Source organism: Furipterus horrens, unplaced genomic scaffold (assembly GCF_987537825.1).
Source record: "Furipterus horrens unplaced genomic scaffold, mFurHor1.1.pri manual_scaffold_19, whole genome shotgun sequence".
In the NCBI taxonomy this organism is placed as follows: Eukaryota; Metazoa; Chordata; class Mammalia; order Chiroptera; family Furipteridae; genus Furipterus; species Furipterus horrens.
The window spans coordinates 968,660-987,654 of NW_028327189.1; the positions used below are offsets into that span (position 1 = coordinate 968,660).

The following is an 18,995-nucleotide window of genomic DNA, read 5'->3' on the forward strand; positions in this document are numbered from 1 at the left end:
AAATAAGGAGTTTCTCAGACAAAGGAAGACTGAAAGAATACATCTCCACCAAACCAGCATTCCAAGAGATGCTAAAGGGAGTGTTCTAAGAAAAAAGAAGAAAAAAACAAGAGAGGACAGGAACAGAGGTACAACGGGCAATGAATAAATACACGTCAATAATAACCTTAAGTGTAAATGGATTAAATGCTCCCATTAAAAGACATAGGGTAACGGAATGGATAAGAAAACAGGACCCACATATTAGCTGTTTATAAGAAACACACCAGAAAACAAAAGATTTACACAGACTGAAAATATAGGGATATAAAAAATTTTTCCAAGCAAACGGACTGGAAAAAAAAGCTGGGATAGCAGTCCTCATATCAGACAAAACGGATTTCAAAGCAAGGACAATAAAGAGACAAAGAAGGACATTTCATAATACTTAAAGGAACAATCCATCAAGAACATATGACTTTGATAAACATATATGCACCCAACATAGGAGCACCCAAATACACAAAGCAAATACTAGAAGACCACAAAAATGATATTAACAACAACACACTCATAGTAGGAAACTTTAATACTCCATTTTCAACAATAGACAGACCATCAAAGCAAAGAAACACCAAGGATATACAGGCATTAAATAACACACTAGACCACATGGATCTAACTGATATATATAGAACTTTTCACCCCAAAGAAGCAAAATATATATTCTTTTCAAGTGCACATGGGACATTTTCAAAGATAGACGACATGATAGGTCACAAAACAAGCCTCAACAAATTGAAGAAAATTGAAATCATATCAAGCATCTTGTCAGATCACAATGCCTTGAAACTAGAAATCAACCTCAGAGAAAAAAGTCAAAGACACCCAAACTCATGGAGATTGAATAACATGCTATTAAATAATGAATGGGTTAACAATGACATCAAAGAAGAAATCAAGAAATTTCTAGAAACTAATGATAATGAGCACAAAACAACCCAAAACCTGTGGGACACAGCAAAAGCAGCCCTGAGAGGGAAGTTCATAGCAATACAGGCATATCTGAAAAGAACAGAAGAAGCTCAAATAAAAAACCTAACCATAATGCTACAAGAACTAGAACAACAACAACAAACAAAGCCTAGGGCAAAAAGAAGGAATGAAATCATCAAGATCAGAGCAGAACTAAATGACATAGAGACTAAACAAACAATCCGAAAGATCAATAAAACTAGGAGCTGGTTCTTCGAAAAAATCAACAAAATCGACAAGCCTCTAGCCAGTCTAATCAAGAAAAAAAGAGAAGACACAAATAAACAAAATCAGAAATGAAAGAGGAGAAATCACGACTGATACCTCAGAAATACAAATGATAGTTAAAAATTACTTCAGACAACTGTATTACAAGAAATTTGACCATCTAGAAGAAATGGACAAATTTCTAGAAACATACAACGTTCCAAAAATGAATCAAGAAGAAGTGGAAAGTCTCAACAAACCAATAACAAAAAAGGAAATTGAAACAGTAATCCAAAATCCCCCTGCAAACAAAAGCCCTGGACCGGATGGCTTCAAAGGCAAATTCTACAAAACATTCAGGGAAGAACTAACTCCTATCCTCCTCAAACAGTTCCAAAAAATCTAAGAAGAGGGGAAAATCCCAAACTCTTTCTATGAAGGCAGTATTATCCTAATCCCTAACCAGGTCAAAACACAACAAAGAAAGAAAACTACAGGCCAAGATCACTGATGAACATCGATGCTAAAATCCTCAATAAAATATTGGCAAACACGATCCAGCAATACATCAAAAAGATCATACATCATGATCAAGTGGGCTTCATTCCAGGGATGCAAGGATGGTTTAATATTCGCAAATCAATAAATATAATACATCACCTAAACAGAATGAAAGACAAAAATCACATGATCATATCAACAGATGCAGAAAAAGCATTTGATAAAGTACAACACCCATTTATGATGAAACACTCAGCAAAATGGGAATAAGGGAGCATATCTTAACATAATTAAGGCTATATATGAGAAGCCTGAGGCCAACATCATACTCAATGGACACAAACTGAAAGCATTCCTCCTGAACTCAGGAACTAGACAAGGTTGTCCACTCTCTCCACTTTTTTTCAACATAGTGTTGGAACTCCTAGCCACAGCAATCAGACAAGAAAAAGAAATAAAAGGCATCCAAATTGGGAAAGAGGAAGTAAAACTTTCATTATATGTAGATGATCTGATTGTATACCTAGAAAATCCTATAAACTCCACTAAAAGACTAGTCGATATAATAAGTGAATTTGGCAGAATCGCAGAGTACAAAATAAATATACAGAAATATAAGGCATTTCTGTATACCAACAATAAAATAGCAGAGACTGAGACAAAAGAGAAAATACCATTTACTATAGCAACAAGAAAAATAAAGTACATAGGAGTAAACTTAACCAAAGAGATAAAAGACCTGTACTCTGAAAATTACATAACAATGAAGAAAGAAATTAAAGAAGAAACAAATAAATGGAAGCAAATACCATGTTCTTGGATGGGAAGAATCAACATCATCAAAATGGCCATACTACCCAAAGCAATTTACAGATTCAATGCAATCCCTATTAAAATGCCAATGACATATTTCACAGATCTAGAACAAATACTCCATAAATTCATATGGAAACAAAAAAGACCCCGAATAGCAAAAGCAATCTTGAAACAGAAGAACACAGTAGGAGGAATCACAACACCAGATATCAAACAATACTACAAAGCCACTGTAATCAAAACAGTCTGGTACTGGCATAAGAACAGACATATAGATCAGTGGAACAGAATAGAGAGTCTAGATATAAACCCAGGCCTCTATGGTCAACTAATATTTGATAAAGGAGGAAGGAACATAAAATGGAGTGAGAATAGCTCTTTAACAAATGGTGCTGGGAGAACTGGATAGGGACCTGCAAAAAAATGAAACTAGACCACCAACTTACACCACACACGAGAATAAACTCAAGATGGATCAAAGACTTAAATGTAAGCCGTGACACCATAAAAGTCCTAGAGGAAAACATAGGCAAGAAAATATCAGATATCTCATGTAACAATCTCTTCACGGATACATCTCCTAAAGCAAGAGAAATAAAGGAAAAAATAAACAAATGGGATTACATCAAACTAAAGAGTTTATGCTCAACAAAAGAAAACATCAGCAAGATGAAAAGCAAACCAACCATATGGAAAACATATTTGCCAATGACATCACAGACAGGGGACTGATCTACAAAATATATAAAGAGCTGATTCGACTCAACATCAAGAAAACAAACAACCCAATTGAAAAATTGGCAAAGGACCTGAACAAACACTTCTCCAAAGAGGACATACAGAAGGTCCATAGACACATGAAAAAATGCTCAACATCATTAGCCATCAGGGAGATGCAAATAAAAACCACAATGAGATACCATTTTACACCAGTCAGAATGGCCATCATTAACAAATGAACAAGCAACAAGTGCTGGTGAGGATGTGGAGAAACGGGAACCCTACTGCACTGTATGTGGGAATGCAGACTGGTGCAGCCACTATGGAGAACAGTATGGAATTACCTCAAAAGATTAAAAATGGAACTGCCTTTTGAACCAGCGACTCCACTACTAGGATTATACCCGAAGAATCTTGAAACACCATTTCAAAAGAACTTATCCACCCCTATGTTCATTGCAGCACTGTTTACAATAGCTAAGTGCTGGAAACAACCTAAGTGCCCATCTGTAGATGAGTGGGTCAAAAAACTGTGGTACATTTACACAATGGAATCCTATGTAGCAGAAAGAAAGAAGGAACTCTTGCCATTTGCAACAACATGGATGGAACTAGAGAGAATTATGCTTAGTGAAATAAGTCAGGCACAGAAAGAAAAATACCATATGATATCACCTAATACAGGAAACTAAAGAACAACACAAACAAAGGAACTAAATAGAACAAAGAGCAGAATAGCAGTCAATGGGGGGGAGGGGAGAGGGAGAGAATGGGGATAAGTAAGGGAAGGGTTTAGTCAAAGAACCTGCATAAAAGACTCATGGACATGGACAACAGGGAGGGATATAATTGCGGGAGAGGGGGTGGGATGGGTGGGGGAGAGAAATTAGGGGAAAAGGGGACAACTGTAATTGAAAAACCAAAAAAAAAAAAAATAACAAAGGCGAACTAAGTAGGCAATAAGAGTGTGAAATAATTATAGATATGGGGAACATTTTGGGGGGAGGCCAGCAGAGAGGGGAAGAGGGAAAAGGGAGGGAGATGGTACAGAAATTAAAAACCATAGTAGGAGGGGCAGGAGTAGGTAGTAAGGTGTTGAGAAGAACTATATGCACAACCAATGGGCATGGACTAAAAGGCGGGACAACTGGAGGGAAGAGGATCATTGGGTGGAGGGGAACAAAAAGAAAAGAAACGGGGACAACCGTAACAGCATAATCAATAAAGCATATATAAAGAAAGTAAAAAAAAAAAAATTAGACCTTTCAGCAAAGCTTTGGGGTCAAAGGGAGCAGATTTTTCTTCTTTGCAGAGAAGAAGCTAGGGAATGGGTCAGACTGAAGCAGAGGAGATTTAGTGTAGGCATTGAGAAGGATTTCCATGATGGACTTAGAATGATGTGTTGAATGCTTTGGAGCAGCCTTGTTTTGATTCAGATCCACGCTCAACTATTGTTTATTTGTAGAGCTCTGTGCATATTTGTAAACCCCCATGTCTTAGTTCCTCATCATAAAGATGAGATAGTAATAGTTCCCGCCACCTAGAAAACGCCTAAATTTTTGGTGAGTAAGTGACACATAGGGCACTTGCTATTGAAATTCCTCACAATCATTATGTGTTAGCATTACTGAGCGACAGTAAAACGTCTCACCCTGTAAACTTTATAAATTGCCACAGCCAGAACAATTGAGAATCGAGGGCCTAAGAAGACAGTTTCTTTATATTTTCACTCCCCCACATGGCTTCACTCAGCATCACCTCCTTCCATATGTTGGCTCTTCATGAATCCCACTGGAAGCAACTCCGTGAAGAATGGCTCATAAAGGTTCCATGACCAAGGATCCAGCAATATATCAAAAAGATTACATACAATCATCAAGTGGGATTAATCCCAGGGATGCAAAGATGGTCTAATATTCGCAAATCAATAAATATAATACATCACTAAACAAAATGAAAGACAAAAATCACATGATCATATCAATAGATGCAGAAAAAGCCTTTGATAAAGTACAACACCCATTTATGATGAAAACATTCAGCATAATGGGAATAGAGAAAGCATGCCTTAACATAATTAAGGCTATATATGAAAAATCTGAAGCCAACATCATACTCAATGGACAAAAACTGAAAACATTCCCCTTAAAATCAGGAACAAGACAAGGCTGCCCACTCTCTCCACTCCAATACAATAGAGTGATGGAAGTCCTAGCTACAGCAATCAGACAAGAAAGAGAAATTAAAGGCATCAAAATTGGGAAAGAGGAAGTAAAACTTTCATTATATGCAGATGATTTGATCGTATACCTAGAAAACCCTATAAACTCCCCTAAAAGACTGCTCGATATAATAAGTGAATAGGGCAATATAGCAGGATACAAAATAAATATACGAAAATCTAAGGCATTTCTGTACACCAACAATAAAATGTCAGAGACAGAGACAAAAAAGAAAATACTGTTTACTATAGCAACAAGATAAATAAAGTACGTAGGAGTAAACTTAACCAAAGAGGTAAAAAAAACTTGTACACTGACAATTATACAACATTAAAGAAAGAAATTAAGGAAGATACAAATAAATGGAAGCAAATATTATGTTCTTGCATGGGGAGAATAAACATCATCAAAATGGCCATACTACACAAAGCAATTTACAGATTCAATGCAATCCCTACTAAAATACGAATGATATATTTCACTGACCTAGAACAAATACGCCAAAAATTCCTATGGAACCAAAAAAGACCCCAAATGGCAAAAGCAATCTTGAAACAGAAGAACACAGTAGGAGGAATCACGATACCAAACATCAAACAATACTACAAAGCCACTGTGATTAAAGCTACCTGGTACTGGCATAAGAACAGACATATAGACCAGTGGAAAAAAATAGAGAGCCCAGAAATAAACTCGGGCCTAAATGGTGAGCTAATATTTGATAAAGGAGGAAGGAACATAAAATGGTGTGAAAAGAGCCCCTTTAACAAATGGTGCTGGGAGAACTGGACAGAAATGTGAAAAAAACTGAAATTAGACCACCAACTTACACCACACATGAGAATAAACTCAAGATGTATCAAAGACTTAAATATAAGCTGCGACACCATAAAAATCCTAGAGAAAAACCTAGGCAAAAAAATTTCAGGTATCCCACATAACTATATTTTCATGGACACACCTCCGAAGGCAAGAGAGATAAAGAAAAAATAAACAATTATTACTACATAAGACTAAAGAGTTTCTGGTCAGCAAACGAAAACATCAGCAAGATGAAAAAGAAAACCAATTATATGGGAAAACATATGTGCCAACGATATCTCAGACAGGAGACTGATCTCCAAAATATATAAAGAGCTTATATGACTCAACATCAAGAAAACAAACAACCCAATAAAAATATAGGCAAAGGACCTGAAAAGACACTTCTCCGAAGAGGACATACAGGAAGTCCATAGACATTTGAAAAAATGCTCAACATCTTTAGCCATCAGAGAGATTCAAATAAAAACCACAATGAGATACCACTTTACCCCAGTCAGAATGGCCATCACTAACAAACCAACAAACAACAAGTACTGGTGAGGATGTGGAGAAAAGAGAAGCCTACGGCACTGTTGGTTAGAATGCACACTGGTGCACCCCCTATGGAAAACAATATGGAACTACCTCAGAAAATGAAAACTGGAACTGTATTTTGAACAAGCGATCTCACTGCTAAGATTATACCCGAAAAATCCTTAAACCCTAATTCAAAAGAACTTATGCACCCCTATGTTCATAGCAGCCCTGTTTACAATAGCTAAGTGCTGGAAACAGCCTAAGTGCCCACCTGTAGATGAGTGGGTCGAAAACTGTGGTACATTTACACAATGAAGTACTATGTAACAGAGAGAAAGAAGGAACTCCTCCCCTTTGCGACAACATGGATGGAAATAGAGAGAATTCTGCTTAGTGAAATAAGCCAGGCAAAGAAGAAAAATACCATATCATATCACCTAATACAGGAAACTAAAGAACAACACAAACAAACGAACTAAATAGAACAAAGAGCAAAGTAGCAGTCAGTAGGGGGGAGCGGGGAGGGAGAGAAAGGGGATTAGTAAGGAAGGATTTCGTCAAGGAACCTGTATAAATGACTCATGTACATCAACAACAGGGAGAGATATGATGGTCAGAGAGAAAGTGGGCTTGGTGGGGGAAGAGCAATGGGGGGAAAATGGGACAACGGTAATTGAAAAACCAAAAAATAAAAGATAAAAAAAGAAAAAGAAAAAGACCCAAAGCTCAGGACCTTAATAAAAAAAAGAAAGAAAGAAAAATAAAGGATGACACTGCTAACATGACTTATGTAAGAGAGGAGGGATCTCTCCCACAGCACCGCTCCAAATCAGTTCTGGTCTCCAAGGGAGGCGTTGTCAACAGCAAAGAATCATCCATTACAGTCGCCGGGAGCAGTGGAGAAAGAGTAAAAGGGACAAGAAAAGGGAGCTGCTTGACTATGGACTGTATGGGTCAGAGGGAGGCCCAACACAACCTCAGGTATGTGCCTGTGTCTTTAGTGAGGGTGTGGGTGTGGTTGCTGTGTGTAAGTTCCAGAAAACGCTCTGGCTGTGTGTATTCCCCTGGTAATTTTCCCCTCCAGCAGGCCTTCTTTCAGCATGCGGCTTAATGTCTTTACTGCCTTCCCCAGTGACTCTGGCTACTTTCCCAAAAGTCCACAAAATTGACTAAAGCCCAGAATCCAGACCCCAGAGGATGATGGTCTCAACAAAAGAAGGCACGCTCGCATCTCTGACTGGGGCAGTGGGTCCAACTTTGAAAGGAACACTAGGATGTCCTCCCTGCTGCCTGCTGTTAATGTGTCTGATGCCATCTAACAGGGAGGATACCTGGAGACCATCATCCAGTATAACTGAGCACTGGATATGGCAGGCCCTTGGTCCCCAGGCTTTTTCTTGAACTTCCTTATCTTCCCAGGGAAAATGGTAGTACCTAATGAACGGGAGTTTCTCTTACTTTTTCTAACTCACCAAGCTCTGCCCGACAGGAGGCATGGTGCCTCCCGATGCTTTCCCAAAGCAAATCTTAGCCTGTTCCCCATCCGTACAGGGCCACCCTCCCAGGAACATGAGATTCCCAGGGCTTCACGTCTCACCCCAAATACCTGCGCACACAACACACGGATGCACAAACTTGGTGCTGTTTATTTATCTTTCCATTTCACTCCGGGATAATCCACGTGTCTGTGTCTGAATGCTCCACCACCCGATTAGTCTTCAGCTGTTTCCTGTGCACAAGAACAATGTTTGCTTGAAAACGCATTTCCTCTGACAAAGCTTTTTACATGAAATACAGCTTTAGTTAAAGTGGACTCTTCATCATATGTATCTTAGGCTCTGGGAGTTCCCTGTAATAGAAAAGCGGTAATATTGTATGCACTCTGAACATTAAAGTCTTGATAAGGATACAAGGCTCTAAGAGAACAGAATATCACATGGTCAGTGGGAGCTGTCAAAATTTCTCCACCCATGCCTTCAGCACTTTCCTCCAGAACCTCTTCATAATGATCAGTGTTCTCCTGGGGAGCTCAGTGGACCCCAAAGAAAGTCAAAGATGGTTGTGACGATCAAAAGAGGCATAGTGGGGTAGAGGCTTTTGGCGATTCCTAGTCTGTTGTGGAAGGAGAGGTAGGAAGAACATTACACAGGCCAAAAAACAAGGAGTTGAAGGCAGGCCAGAGGGTGAGAGGTCTTAAAACGAGTCAAGGAGTCAGCACTGATTCTGAGTGAGTCTGGACATGCATACTTCTTGGCCCACATTCACCTTCACCAACCAGAACCTGATTTGTGCCGCAGTTCTCCAGAGTTGCCATCTCTGCCTGATGCCCTTTGGACGTGGGCGTCAGGCTGTGTTCCTCCAGTCTCAACAGCGCCATGAGAGGAAGGAAAGTTCCAGCTACTTCGCACCTCATGGCTGAGTACTCAGCCAGGGGCTCCTCACTTGTCCTGTTCTCCATCTCCATCTCCTGTCCCGGTGCCATCTTCCTCATATAGTACTTCAATGGATTGGGCCACAGGTTATTACAGGTGAACTGCTAGGGGAAACTGAAACGGTCAGGAGGGGCAGAGCTCTGATTCCAATGCCACAAGCTGGGGACACACCAAGGACCTCCTAGCATTGCCAAGGAGCCTCATCTCGGCAATACTGCCCGATTCTGCCAACCTGTGGTTAGAGAACCAGTTAAAGAAGTTAAGGCTGCTTGTGTGGTGACTCTGGCTGTGGGCCTCCCATTCATTCTCCTGGTACTACGTAAAGGCAGTGGGATAGGTCTCCCTATAGCCCACAGGAAGAAAGTCAGGTGAAAAGGGGGGTCAATCATCACTCAAGTTCAACCCATGGGCTTCTGCTGTCCAGGCAATGAAGCTGCACTTACCTGTGTCGATAATGTGATACTCCTTCACTAACTCATCATTTCGGAAGTAGGAGATGCTCTGGAACAGCACCATAAGATTGCATCTATCAATGTCTCCACCTGCAGGGAAAAGTAGATGAAGAGGGTGAACTCTCACACCAGGGCACTCACCCTTTCCTCTTTCCTGGGATAGGTCACTTTCCCAAGCTCCCTGCCTCCATAGCCTCACCCTCACAGGTTCACCTTCAAACTGTTCATGAAGCTGAGTATGTTTCATCTTGGTCACTGATCATGGCTGTCAATGTCGGGTGGTTGAGAAACTGCTGTCGGTCAAGGAACCTGCAGGCTGAACACTGGACATGAAGTGGCTAGAAGAGGTAGCATGAGTGGAAAACTGCCTGGCATTGCCTCACCTACCTTTCCGGAGGCCCCTTCCCTGTCCTCACATATTTTACGACCTGTCTGCGCAGAAACCTTGCACCAGCACCAGGCCAGCATATTGTGGTCCCTGCATTGCAGTGTTAAGGATACAGCTTTGGCCCAGAATCCATGCATGTGCTGGATAACGGTGCTTCTGAGGTCCAGTTTGGGCTTTCGCCTCTGCCAAGTCCTGCCTTTGTGCCGAGACATAGCCCTGCTGGCTTGCTCATTGACCGGTTCCATCTCTAGCTGGAGTGCCTCTAGAGGCTCTCCGTGCACTGGCCCTGCCTGCTCCTGTTTCTCTGACTCCTCTTCTTGAGCCTCTGCCTCATCCTGTGAGTCATCCACAGGCTTCTCCACCACCTTCCTCACCTGGGTGAGGTCCTCCCCCTCCAGCACAAACTGCTCCCCAGCATCCAATTTCCCCTGCAAGCTTTCCTCCTGGTCCTGCTGCCTTTTCTTGTTTGAAGTCTACCAGGCATCTGGCTCCTCTTTTGCTTCTACCAACAACTCTTCAGCTTCTACCTCCTCCTGTCTCCCCACCTCTAGCTCCTGAAAAACATTCTCTCCTGTCACCACTCCCTACTCCCACCCCTCCTCCACCGACAGTTGCTTCCTCTATGCTCCCTTCTGGGCCTCGTGTTCCTCCTTCAACAACAACTCCTCTCCAACTACCACCTCCTCCTCCCACTGCAACTCCAGCTCCCACAAGACGTCTCCTGTCACCAACACTTCATCCTCAGCCACAACCTGCACCACTTGCATGAGAACCTCCCCTTCCAGGACATACTGCTCCACAGCGACCAGTCCACCCTCAGCACCTTGCTCCTCCCCCCATTGCTCACCGCAGGAAGGCCCCTGCTGGACCTCGGGGACCTCATTGTCCACTAACTGCTCACCAGCCTCTACCTCTTCCTGCCTCCCTACTTCTAGCTCCTGAAAAATCTTATCCCCTGATGCCACTGTCCCTTCTTGTCCTTCCTCCACCCACAGTTGCTCCCTTTCTGCTCCCTGCTGGGCCTCATGCTCTTCCCTCAACAACAATTCCACTTCAGCTACCATCTCCTCCTCCCAGCACAACTCCAGCTCCCACAAGACATCCCCTGTCACCAACACTTCATCCTCTGCCACAACCTGCACCACTTGCACGAAGGCCTCCCCTTCCAGGACATACTGCTCCACAGCCACCAATCCCCCCTCGAGCCCCTGCTCCTCCTCCCATTGCTGACCACTGTAAGGCCCCTGCTGGACCTCAGGAACCTCGTTGTCCACTAACTGCTCTTCAGCCACGACCTCCTCCTGCCTCCCCACCTCCAGCTCCTGAAATCTCTCTTCCCCTGCTGCCAGTCCTCTCTCCATCCCCTCAGCTACCAATGCTCCTCTGTCTCTGTCTTCTGCAGGATCTGTGGCGCCTCTTCTGAAACCCGTTGCTCTTTAACCACCACCTTCTCCTTGATTTCGACCTACAGATCTGTCCAAAACTCCTGCTCTTCCACTCCCACCTTTTCGCCTGCTGACACTTTTACTAAGGTCCTCCACTGCGCACAGGAGCTGAACCTCCAGCGCTAATGTCTTCCTTCCCACGCCCAGCTCTGGCACTACCTTCCCCACGCCCACCAGCTAGCTCCTCCTTCACTCTTTCCACCCAGTTCACCTCCCTGTTTCTCGCATGACTTTCTCCCCAATCCTCCTCCACAACTGCCTCCTCTTGCATGCCTTCACATCCTCCTCCACAGACTCCTCCCAGTGTTCCATCCCATATCTCCCTGCCCATCCTCTGAACCCTCCTCCTCTACCAGCTGCCCCTCCATTTCTACTCCTAATCCCACTGATATTTTCTATCTACTCCTTGCTCGAATTCCCAGTCCTGGTCTTCCACTTCATTGAGCTAACCACAAAAACCCTCCCGAATAGCCACCACTTCCACTTACACCAACATTTCATTTCCTGACACCAATCAACAACCAGCATGATATCATCAGCTCAAACATCACAACACTGTTTCCACCCTCACCTCTGAAGCATCACATTCCTGCACTGCCTCCTACATGAAACAGAAGCATCCTTGACGGTCAGAACAGCACCATCCTGCTAAGACTCCACATCTGCTACTGCATCTTGGAGCCCTGAGGGTCTCTGTCACATGAAGTGTCCCTTTAGAAGCAATGGCATCTCAAGGGGCACCAGAGTTCTCAGCCCGTGTCCCAGACCTCATCCTCAGTCTAGCAGCTGCCTAGAAGCAGGTGTTGGAAGCACACAAACAATAGAGCTGGGGAAGAGCAATGTATGCTTGCAGTGCTCAGGGTTATGGCTGACAACACTGGGCTTAAGGAAGTTGAATGCGTGAAAACAGGTATAAGACACCAGCATGTGGCATAGAAGGTGCTGTGGTCAAGACGCTCTGCTGGCCATGCACAGTCTGCTCATCACACAACTCCTCCAATCGGGAGGGACCAGTGGTGGCGCCCTCCATGGCTCCGCCTCTCGCCCATGTCCCAGAACTGCATCCTTGCTTCCACAACCCGGTGGTCTGACCAAGCACAAGCCCAGCATGCTTCTGGGGTTTCCTCAGAATTGCCGCCTGCTGTTTGCACTGCAGGTGCCAATCAGAGATTCCTACTCCCCGTGTATGTTTCACTATCAAATTCCCACTGAGACATAGTGAGCCCTAGAAAGAGGCACAGGGACACACTCTCGTGGACAGCAGACAATGGTCTGGGTAGGAAATACCTGTGTTCCATGCTAGAGGCAATGGGAAGGCCTGTGGCTGCAGGAGACTGGATCTCCCTTTGTGTGAAGAAATGCTCAAGAGCGAAATGCACCAATAAGACGGTGCATTGTGTCTGTCTGTCCTCAGTCTCCACCCTCGAGTTCTTAATATCTCCTGCTCAATGTCGTTCCATCTTTTCACCTCTCTGTTCACTGCCCGTCTTTGGTTTTGATGCCCTCTAGCAAGTAGAGAAGGCCCCTCTTTTAACAATGTTGCTTATCAAATAAAAGACCTCTCCTCCTCTGCCCTAGTACCCGTTTAGGAGAATGAACGCAATCAGGACACGGTCCCCAACCCTTTATAAATCGCTTTTCTAACGAATTACAGAAACAAGTGTCTCCCATGAAGCTGTGATGATGTAGGAAACTAAGTCCTGCTACCATCTGAAGAGTAAGAATGAGGGACGCTCCTTCTGCCTTGGGTAACACAGTGAAGCACCGGTGTTTGGCGACTGGGGTAGTATTAGATGGAACAGGTCACAATCAGCAACTGATACCAGTGCAGGCATTTGCTGCTGCATAGAGGGAATGGAATCATGACTACAAGATGAGGTTTACTAAAGTGGTCAAGATGTTGTTCAGACTGCAGAGGCCAAAGCTTGCAGTCATCCTCTTACTTGCAGCCCAGTGGAACACAAAGAGGACAAGCTAAGGCTCACCTTTTAATTTTACTCACATGACAAAATTCTTACAAAAGCCTGAGACATTTTATATTATTTTTTATTATATTTTTTATTTATTTATATTTAATTTTATCTTATTTAATTTTTTTTTTCAGTTACAGTTGTCTCCTTTTTCCCCCATTGTTTTCCCCCATTCAGCGCACCCCTTATTCCACAATTATATTCTTCCCCGTTGTCCAGGTGGATGAGTCATTTATACATGCTCCTTGACTAAATCCTTCTCTTACTTATCCCCCTTCTCTCCCTCCCCCTCCACTCTATTGACTACTATTCTGCTCCTTGTCCTATTTAGTTCATTTGTTTAAGTTGTTCTTTAGTTTCTTTGTCTGACTTATTTCACTAAGCCTAATTCTGTCTAGTTCAATCCATGTTGTCGCAAATAGCAGGAGTGCCTTCTTTCTCTCTGCAGCATAGTATTCCATTGTGTAAATGTACCACAGTTTTGTGACCCACTCATCTACAAATGGGCACTTAGGCTGTTTCCAGCATTTAGCTGTTGTAAGCAGTGCTGCTATGAACATAGGGGTGCATAAGTTCTTTTGCATTAGGGTTTCAGGATTTTTTGCATATAATCCTAGCAGTGGAATTGCTGGTTCAAAAGTCATTTTCATTTTTTGGTATAATTTCATACTGTTTTCCATAGTGGCTGCACCAGTCTGCAATCCCACCAACAGTGAAGTAGGGTTTTCGTTTCTCCACATTTTCACCAGCACTTGTTTGTTGATTTGTTGATGATGGCCATTCTGACTGGTGGAAAGTGGTATCTCATTGTGGTTTTTATTTGCATCTCTCTGAAAGCTAGTGATTTAAAGCATCTTTTTATATTTCTTTCTTTTAAAAATAAAATTTAAAAATTTATTTTTAGAGAGGAGAGCAGGAGAGAGAAAGAGTGGGAGAGAGATACCAATGTGTGGTTGCCTCTTGTGGGCCCACAACTGGACTCCTGGTCCACAATCCCAGCTTGTGCCCTGACTGGGAATCAAACCTGCAACACTTTATTTCCTAATATGGTGCTCAATCCAATGAACCACACAAGGCAGGGCTTTTTTTTCCTTAACATCTCTATGAACCACCGATATATCCTCTATGGAGAAATTTCTATTCAAGTCATTTGCCCATTTTTAAATGGGATTATTTATCTACCTGGTGTTGAGTCACATTTCTTTATATATTTTGGAGATCAAATATTTGTCTAATGTGTCATTGGCAAATATGTTCTCTTATACAGTCAGTTCCATTTTCAATTTGATGTTGGGTTCTTCAGACATGCAGACATTTTTTTATTGGGTGTAGTCCCAAAGTGTTTATTTTTTCCTTTCATTTTCCTTGCCTTAGGAAATATATTGGAAAAATTTTGCTACATTGTATATCTAAAATTTTGCTGCCTATGTTTTCCTCCAGGACTTTTATGGTGTCATATTTATATTCAAGTTTTTCATCCATTTCGAGTTTATTCTGGTGTACCTTGGAAATTGATGGTCTAGTTTATTTTTTACTTTTTCCATCTACCAGCCCAGTTCTTTCAATAACATTTATTGAAGAGTCTATTTTTACTCCATTGCATGCACATCCTCATTTTTCAAATATTAATTGACCATAGAGACATGGATTTATATGTTGGCTCTCTCTTCCATTTCATTGATCTATGTGTTTGTTCTTACTCAAGTACCAGTGTTTTTATTGCAATGGCCTTGTGGTATATTTTGATATCAGGTATTTGTGGGAGACAAGCAGGCATGGTTCAAAAGACTTTGACGACTTCTGTGTGGAGCCTGGCCTGTTTTAAGCGGATTGTTTTTGTCTCTCATGCTTGCTCTGTATCCCACCCTCCAGGGGATTTTAAAAGTAGAAGAGAAATGCAAAGTGGCTTTTAAGGTAAAGGTAACCTGCTGTGTTTTTCTCTGAGTAACCCCATATTCTAGTCAGTAGAATGTGAGAAACAGAACGAGTAAGTAAGATGAAGTGTTTTTGAACTTGTGTAAAATACCTGGGCCCTTCAACCCTGTATTGATCTGCATTTCCCATTGTTATTACTCCCAAACATTTGGTGAAGGGCTGCATGTTTTTCTTATGCATTTCCCATGTAGAAAGTAGATAAAAACCCTGGCTAATAAAGAAATGGGGCAATTTTCCTCAGAAAAAAACCCCTCTCTTCCTTCCTCAGATGGAGATTGTCTGAGTAGTTTCTTCATCCATTCTGAGGGACCCATAGTCTCACTCAGGTATTGTGATCCGTCCTACTTTGTTTTTCTTTCTCAAGGTTGCTGAAGTTATTTAGAGTCTTTTTTTTTTTTGTTCTATATAAAATTTGGCAATATTTTTCTAGTTCTGTGGAATCGTCGGCAGCCGTCCGTCTCGAGAGACGATGGTGTAGCTTCTTAAGAGTCTATCTGAACTGCCGAGAATGGCTGTGCAGTCCGACTCGGGAGTGACACGGTATCTGTCTCCTCCCGTGTTGAATCGACATCTTGCGATGGCGCTGGAGTGTCCTCTCCAGTGAAGCTGAAGCTACAGAGCCTGGGCAGGGTGATATGGAGGGTCTGCTGTTGCCCATGCAGCAGACCCCCCCTCTCTTCGCAGCTGAAGGGTCCAAGGGAAAGACGGAGTCAATACAGCTTGGCTTCAGGTGCGCCGCAGGAGTTGCCGGTGTTGACTACAACGTCAAACCGCCTTAGGGACTCCGGCTCCGGATTTTCTGTCGGGGTTTACTCCCTTAGCCTTTCCCCCGAAGAGGTATGCCACAAGGCAGCGGAGGTTTTTGGAATCAGAGTTTTCCTTCTCTGATGTGCCCTGACTGTGGAATATGTTCTGTGGAATATGTCATAGGTATTTTAATAGGAATTACATTGAATCTATAGATTGCTTTGTGAAGTACGAACATTTTAGTGCTGTTAATTCTTCCAACCCATGAACATGGTATATGCTTTTATTTATTTGTACCTTTCAAGTACATGTCTTATTATCTCCTTGATGAAGCTTATTCCTAGGTACTTTATTTTTTCTGTTGCTATAGTAAGTGGGATTATTTCCTAGTTTCTGTTTATGATGTTGGTTTCAAATATAGGATTTATTTATCTAATTGGGGTATTCCTGTGAACCAGAAGAAGCCTCTATATATGGAGTGCCCTATTCCCAGCTGTTCAGAGGTAGGATTGCTGTACACATGTTTGCCAAACTCAGACCATTGTAGGTGTCATTTGTGTCAGGGGTGGGACAAGAGGGAGGTCCCAAGGAAGAATCCAAGGTTGGGATTGCCTTGGAAGTGGCCATTTGCTAGAGGTTTAGTATGAAGACATCTAGTATTAGAGTGACTATCACTCAGGTACCAGTCCAATAAGGAGGAATTGTGGAGTACCACATAGAAAGTGATATCCTATTCCTCGTAGGGAAATAGTAGTGTTATATTTTGCATTGGTGATGGTGATACAAATGTATTGAGTTTCAGTTTTTATTGATTGGCATCAAACATTATTGATAATTTTTAAAGAAGTGTTTGGTTTTACTCGTTGTTTTGAACATTTATGATGCAGCGATGGGTGCTAGGAAAGTCTGAAGCATTGGTGTGACTCCGAATTTGGAAGGTACTGTAAGCATTGATAGGAGGCTTGCCTCTTAGGCCTCCATGATGTATGGAGACTAGGTCTAGGGTGTGGTTACATAAAAGGGAGTAGTTGAATGTGCCCAAGAAGGAAGCTTGGATGTGGGTATCTTTGCTATGTATCTGCGGATGCAGAGAGTGGGAGAACCAATAATATGGATGACAGTCGCCACTTGCTGGGCCACTCCAGAGAGATTTTCCAGACCCTTGTGAGAGTGAGGGAGTCACTAGGGGGATGGGGAAAGTGGGCAGTAAGGCTATATAAGATGGTGAAATTGGGTGGGAAGTCATTGACCTCAATGTCTGGGTGATGGTAGGAGTGGGGGCAGATCTAGCAGTTGGGTTTGTTGGTTAGGTGCACCATTCACTGTATTGTGGGGGCTAGAGGATGTTGATATGAGGTGGCAAGGGTTAGGTGGGGAATAACCATAATTGTGAGGGGAGTCAGCATGCTTAGGATGATTTGAGTAAGTCAGTAAGGGAAAAAGCTAGGATGAAAATATAAAAGTAAACTTCATCGGGGGGGGGGGGTTAGTCGGTGAGAGTGCCCTGCATCCAGGCATCCGAGACGTGCTCTAGAAACTAAGAAATAGTCTGGGGCATCTTTTTGTATAATAAAAGGTCTTGTGAGAAGAGATGAGTAAAGAGTAGGGCCCATGCAAGACACATTCAGGGGAGGGTTGGGCTCAGGTAATGTTTACCGTCAGGTTTCCAGAGGGGTTCAGGAGTACATGGGCAATATTGTTTGTGCCTCTTTCTGGATCGATTCTAGCTGGGTTGTTGTGGGTTCAAGATCTGGGGCTAGAGGAGATTTAGGTACCTGAGGGGCAGGTTTGTTTTTTTTAATGTTTTTTATTGATTATATTGTTACAACAGCTCCAATTTTCTCCCCCTTGTTCCCCTCCACCCAGCACCCCCCTCCCCCAGCAATCCCTCCCAAGTCCATACCCCTGGTTCATAAAAATTAACTATCCCCCCCCCTCAAATATTAGGACCCTTTGTAATCTTGTAAAGGACAATGGGCGAAGTCTCAAGCTCCTCTAGCTGCTTCAAGCTGGACATGGTCGTCGTCCTACCTACCCTTGGGTCCAGAAAACCCTAATAAGAGTGGGGGTGTGGAGGGGAGGGTGGCCTTCCCACATGGGGAAGGATCGTGCAGACTCCAGGTCAGTTGGCTGCCTCTGGTCAACAGCGTGCTTGGTTTAACAGGCTGGAGTCCTTGTTGTGTTCTGAGGGCAACAGATTTGGCGAAAAGTGTTAAAAGACATCATTCAATCCATAACTACTAGATGACAAAAGGCAGGGATTAATTTTTCAATGTTCCATATTAGGGAAAAAAAAAAAAAAGGCTTCTTTGTAAGAAGGTGTGCTAGGCACATCTCGCCTGTCCAAAACCCTTTTGCCCATTATACTTAGTTTGGGCTGAGGTAAATAGTTTAGGTTTTTCCCCCTCTCAGACCTCTGGGCCTTTTCTGTCCAAGCCATTAGGATAGAAAAGAGAAACCCGTTTTAAAGTGAAGCCCACAGACCACCCCATTCTTCCCCAACCCAGCCATTTAGTTCAGCCAAACCGTTGAGTCTCAGGAGGCAGCGCTGCAGAGAGGATTAAGTGAGGCTTATGCATACAGATAATCACTCAGGTAATGCAGTCATAGGCTTATGTCCTTTGAAAACAAAAAACACGTGTTAATTTATGTAACATAACCCGCAAACAAGTCTCTAAATCTGGAGAAGAAACTTTTAAGATGGTTAGTTGCCCTGTTTTATACTCTACTACTGATCATTGTGATTTTCCTTGGATAATAATTTTTCTCCCTAAGGTTACCCTCCTTGTCTTTAAAGGGACTACA

The 18,995-nt window shown here is 42.7% G+C and overlaps 1 protein-coding gene across 1 annotated transcript; it reads right to left on the reverse strand.

The window, feature by feature from the left end:
* Positions 1 to 9,453: 9,453 nt before the first annotated feature.
* LOC149990268 (testis-specific Y-encoded protein 1-like) lies at positions 9,454 to 10,338 on the reverse strand. Its single transcript, XM_090265502.1, has 3 exons — positions 10,089 to 10,338; positions 9,697 to 9,795; positions 9,454 to 9,485 (listed from the first exon to the last, which is right to left on the reverse strand). Exons 1-3 carry the CDS (start codon positions 10,336 to 10,338, stop codon positions 9,454 to 9,456), a joined length of 381 nt encoding a protein of 126 aa, XP_090121628.1.
* Between the last annotated feature and the right edge of the window lie 8,657 nt (positions 10,339 to 18,995).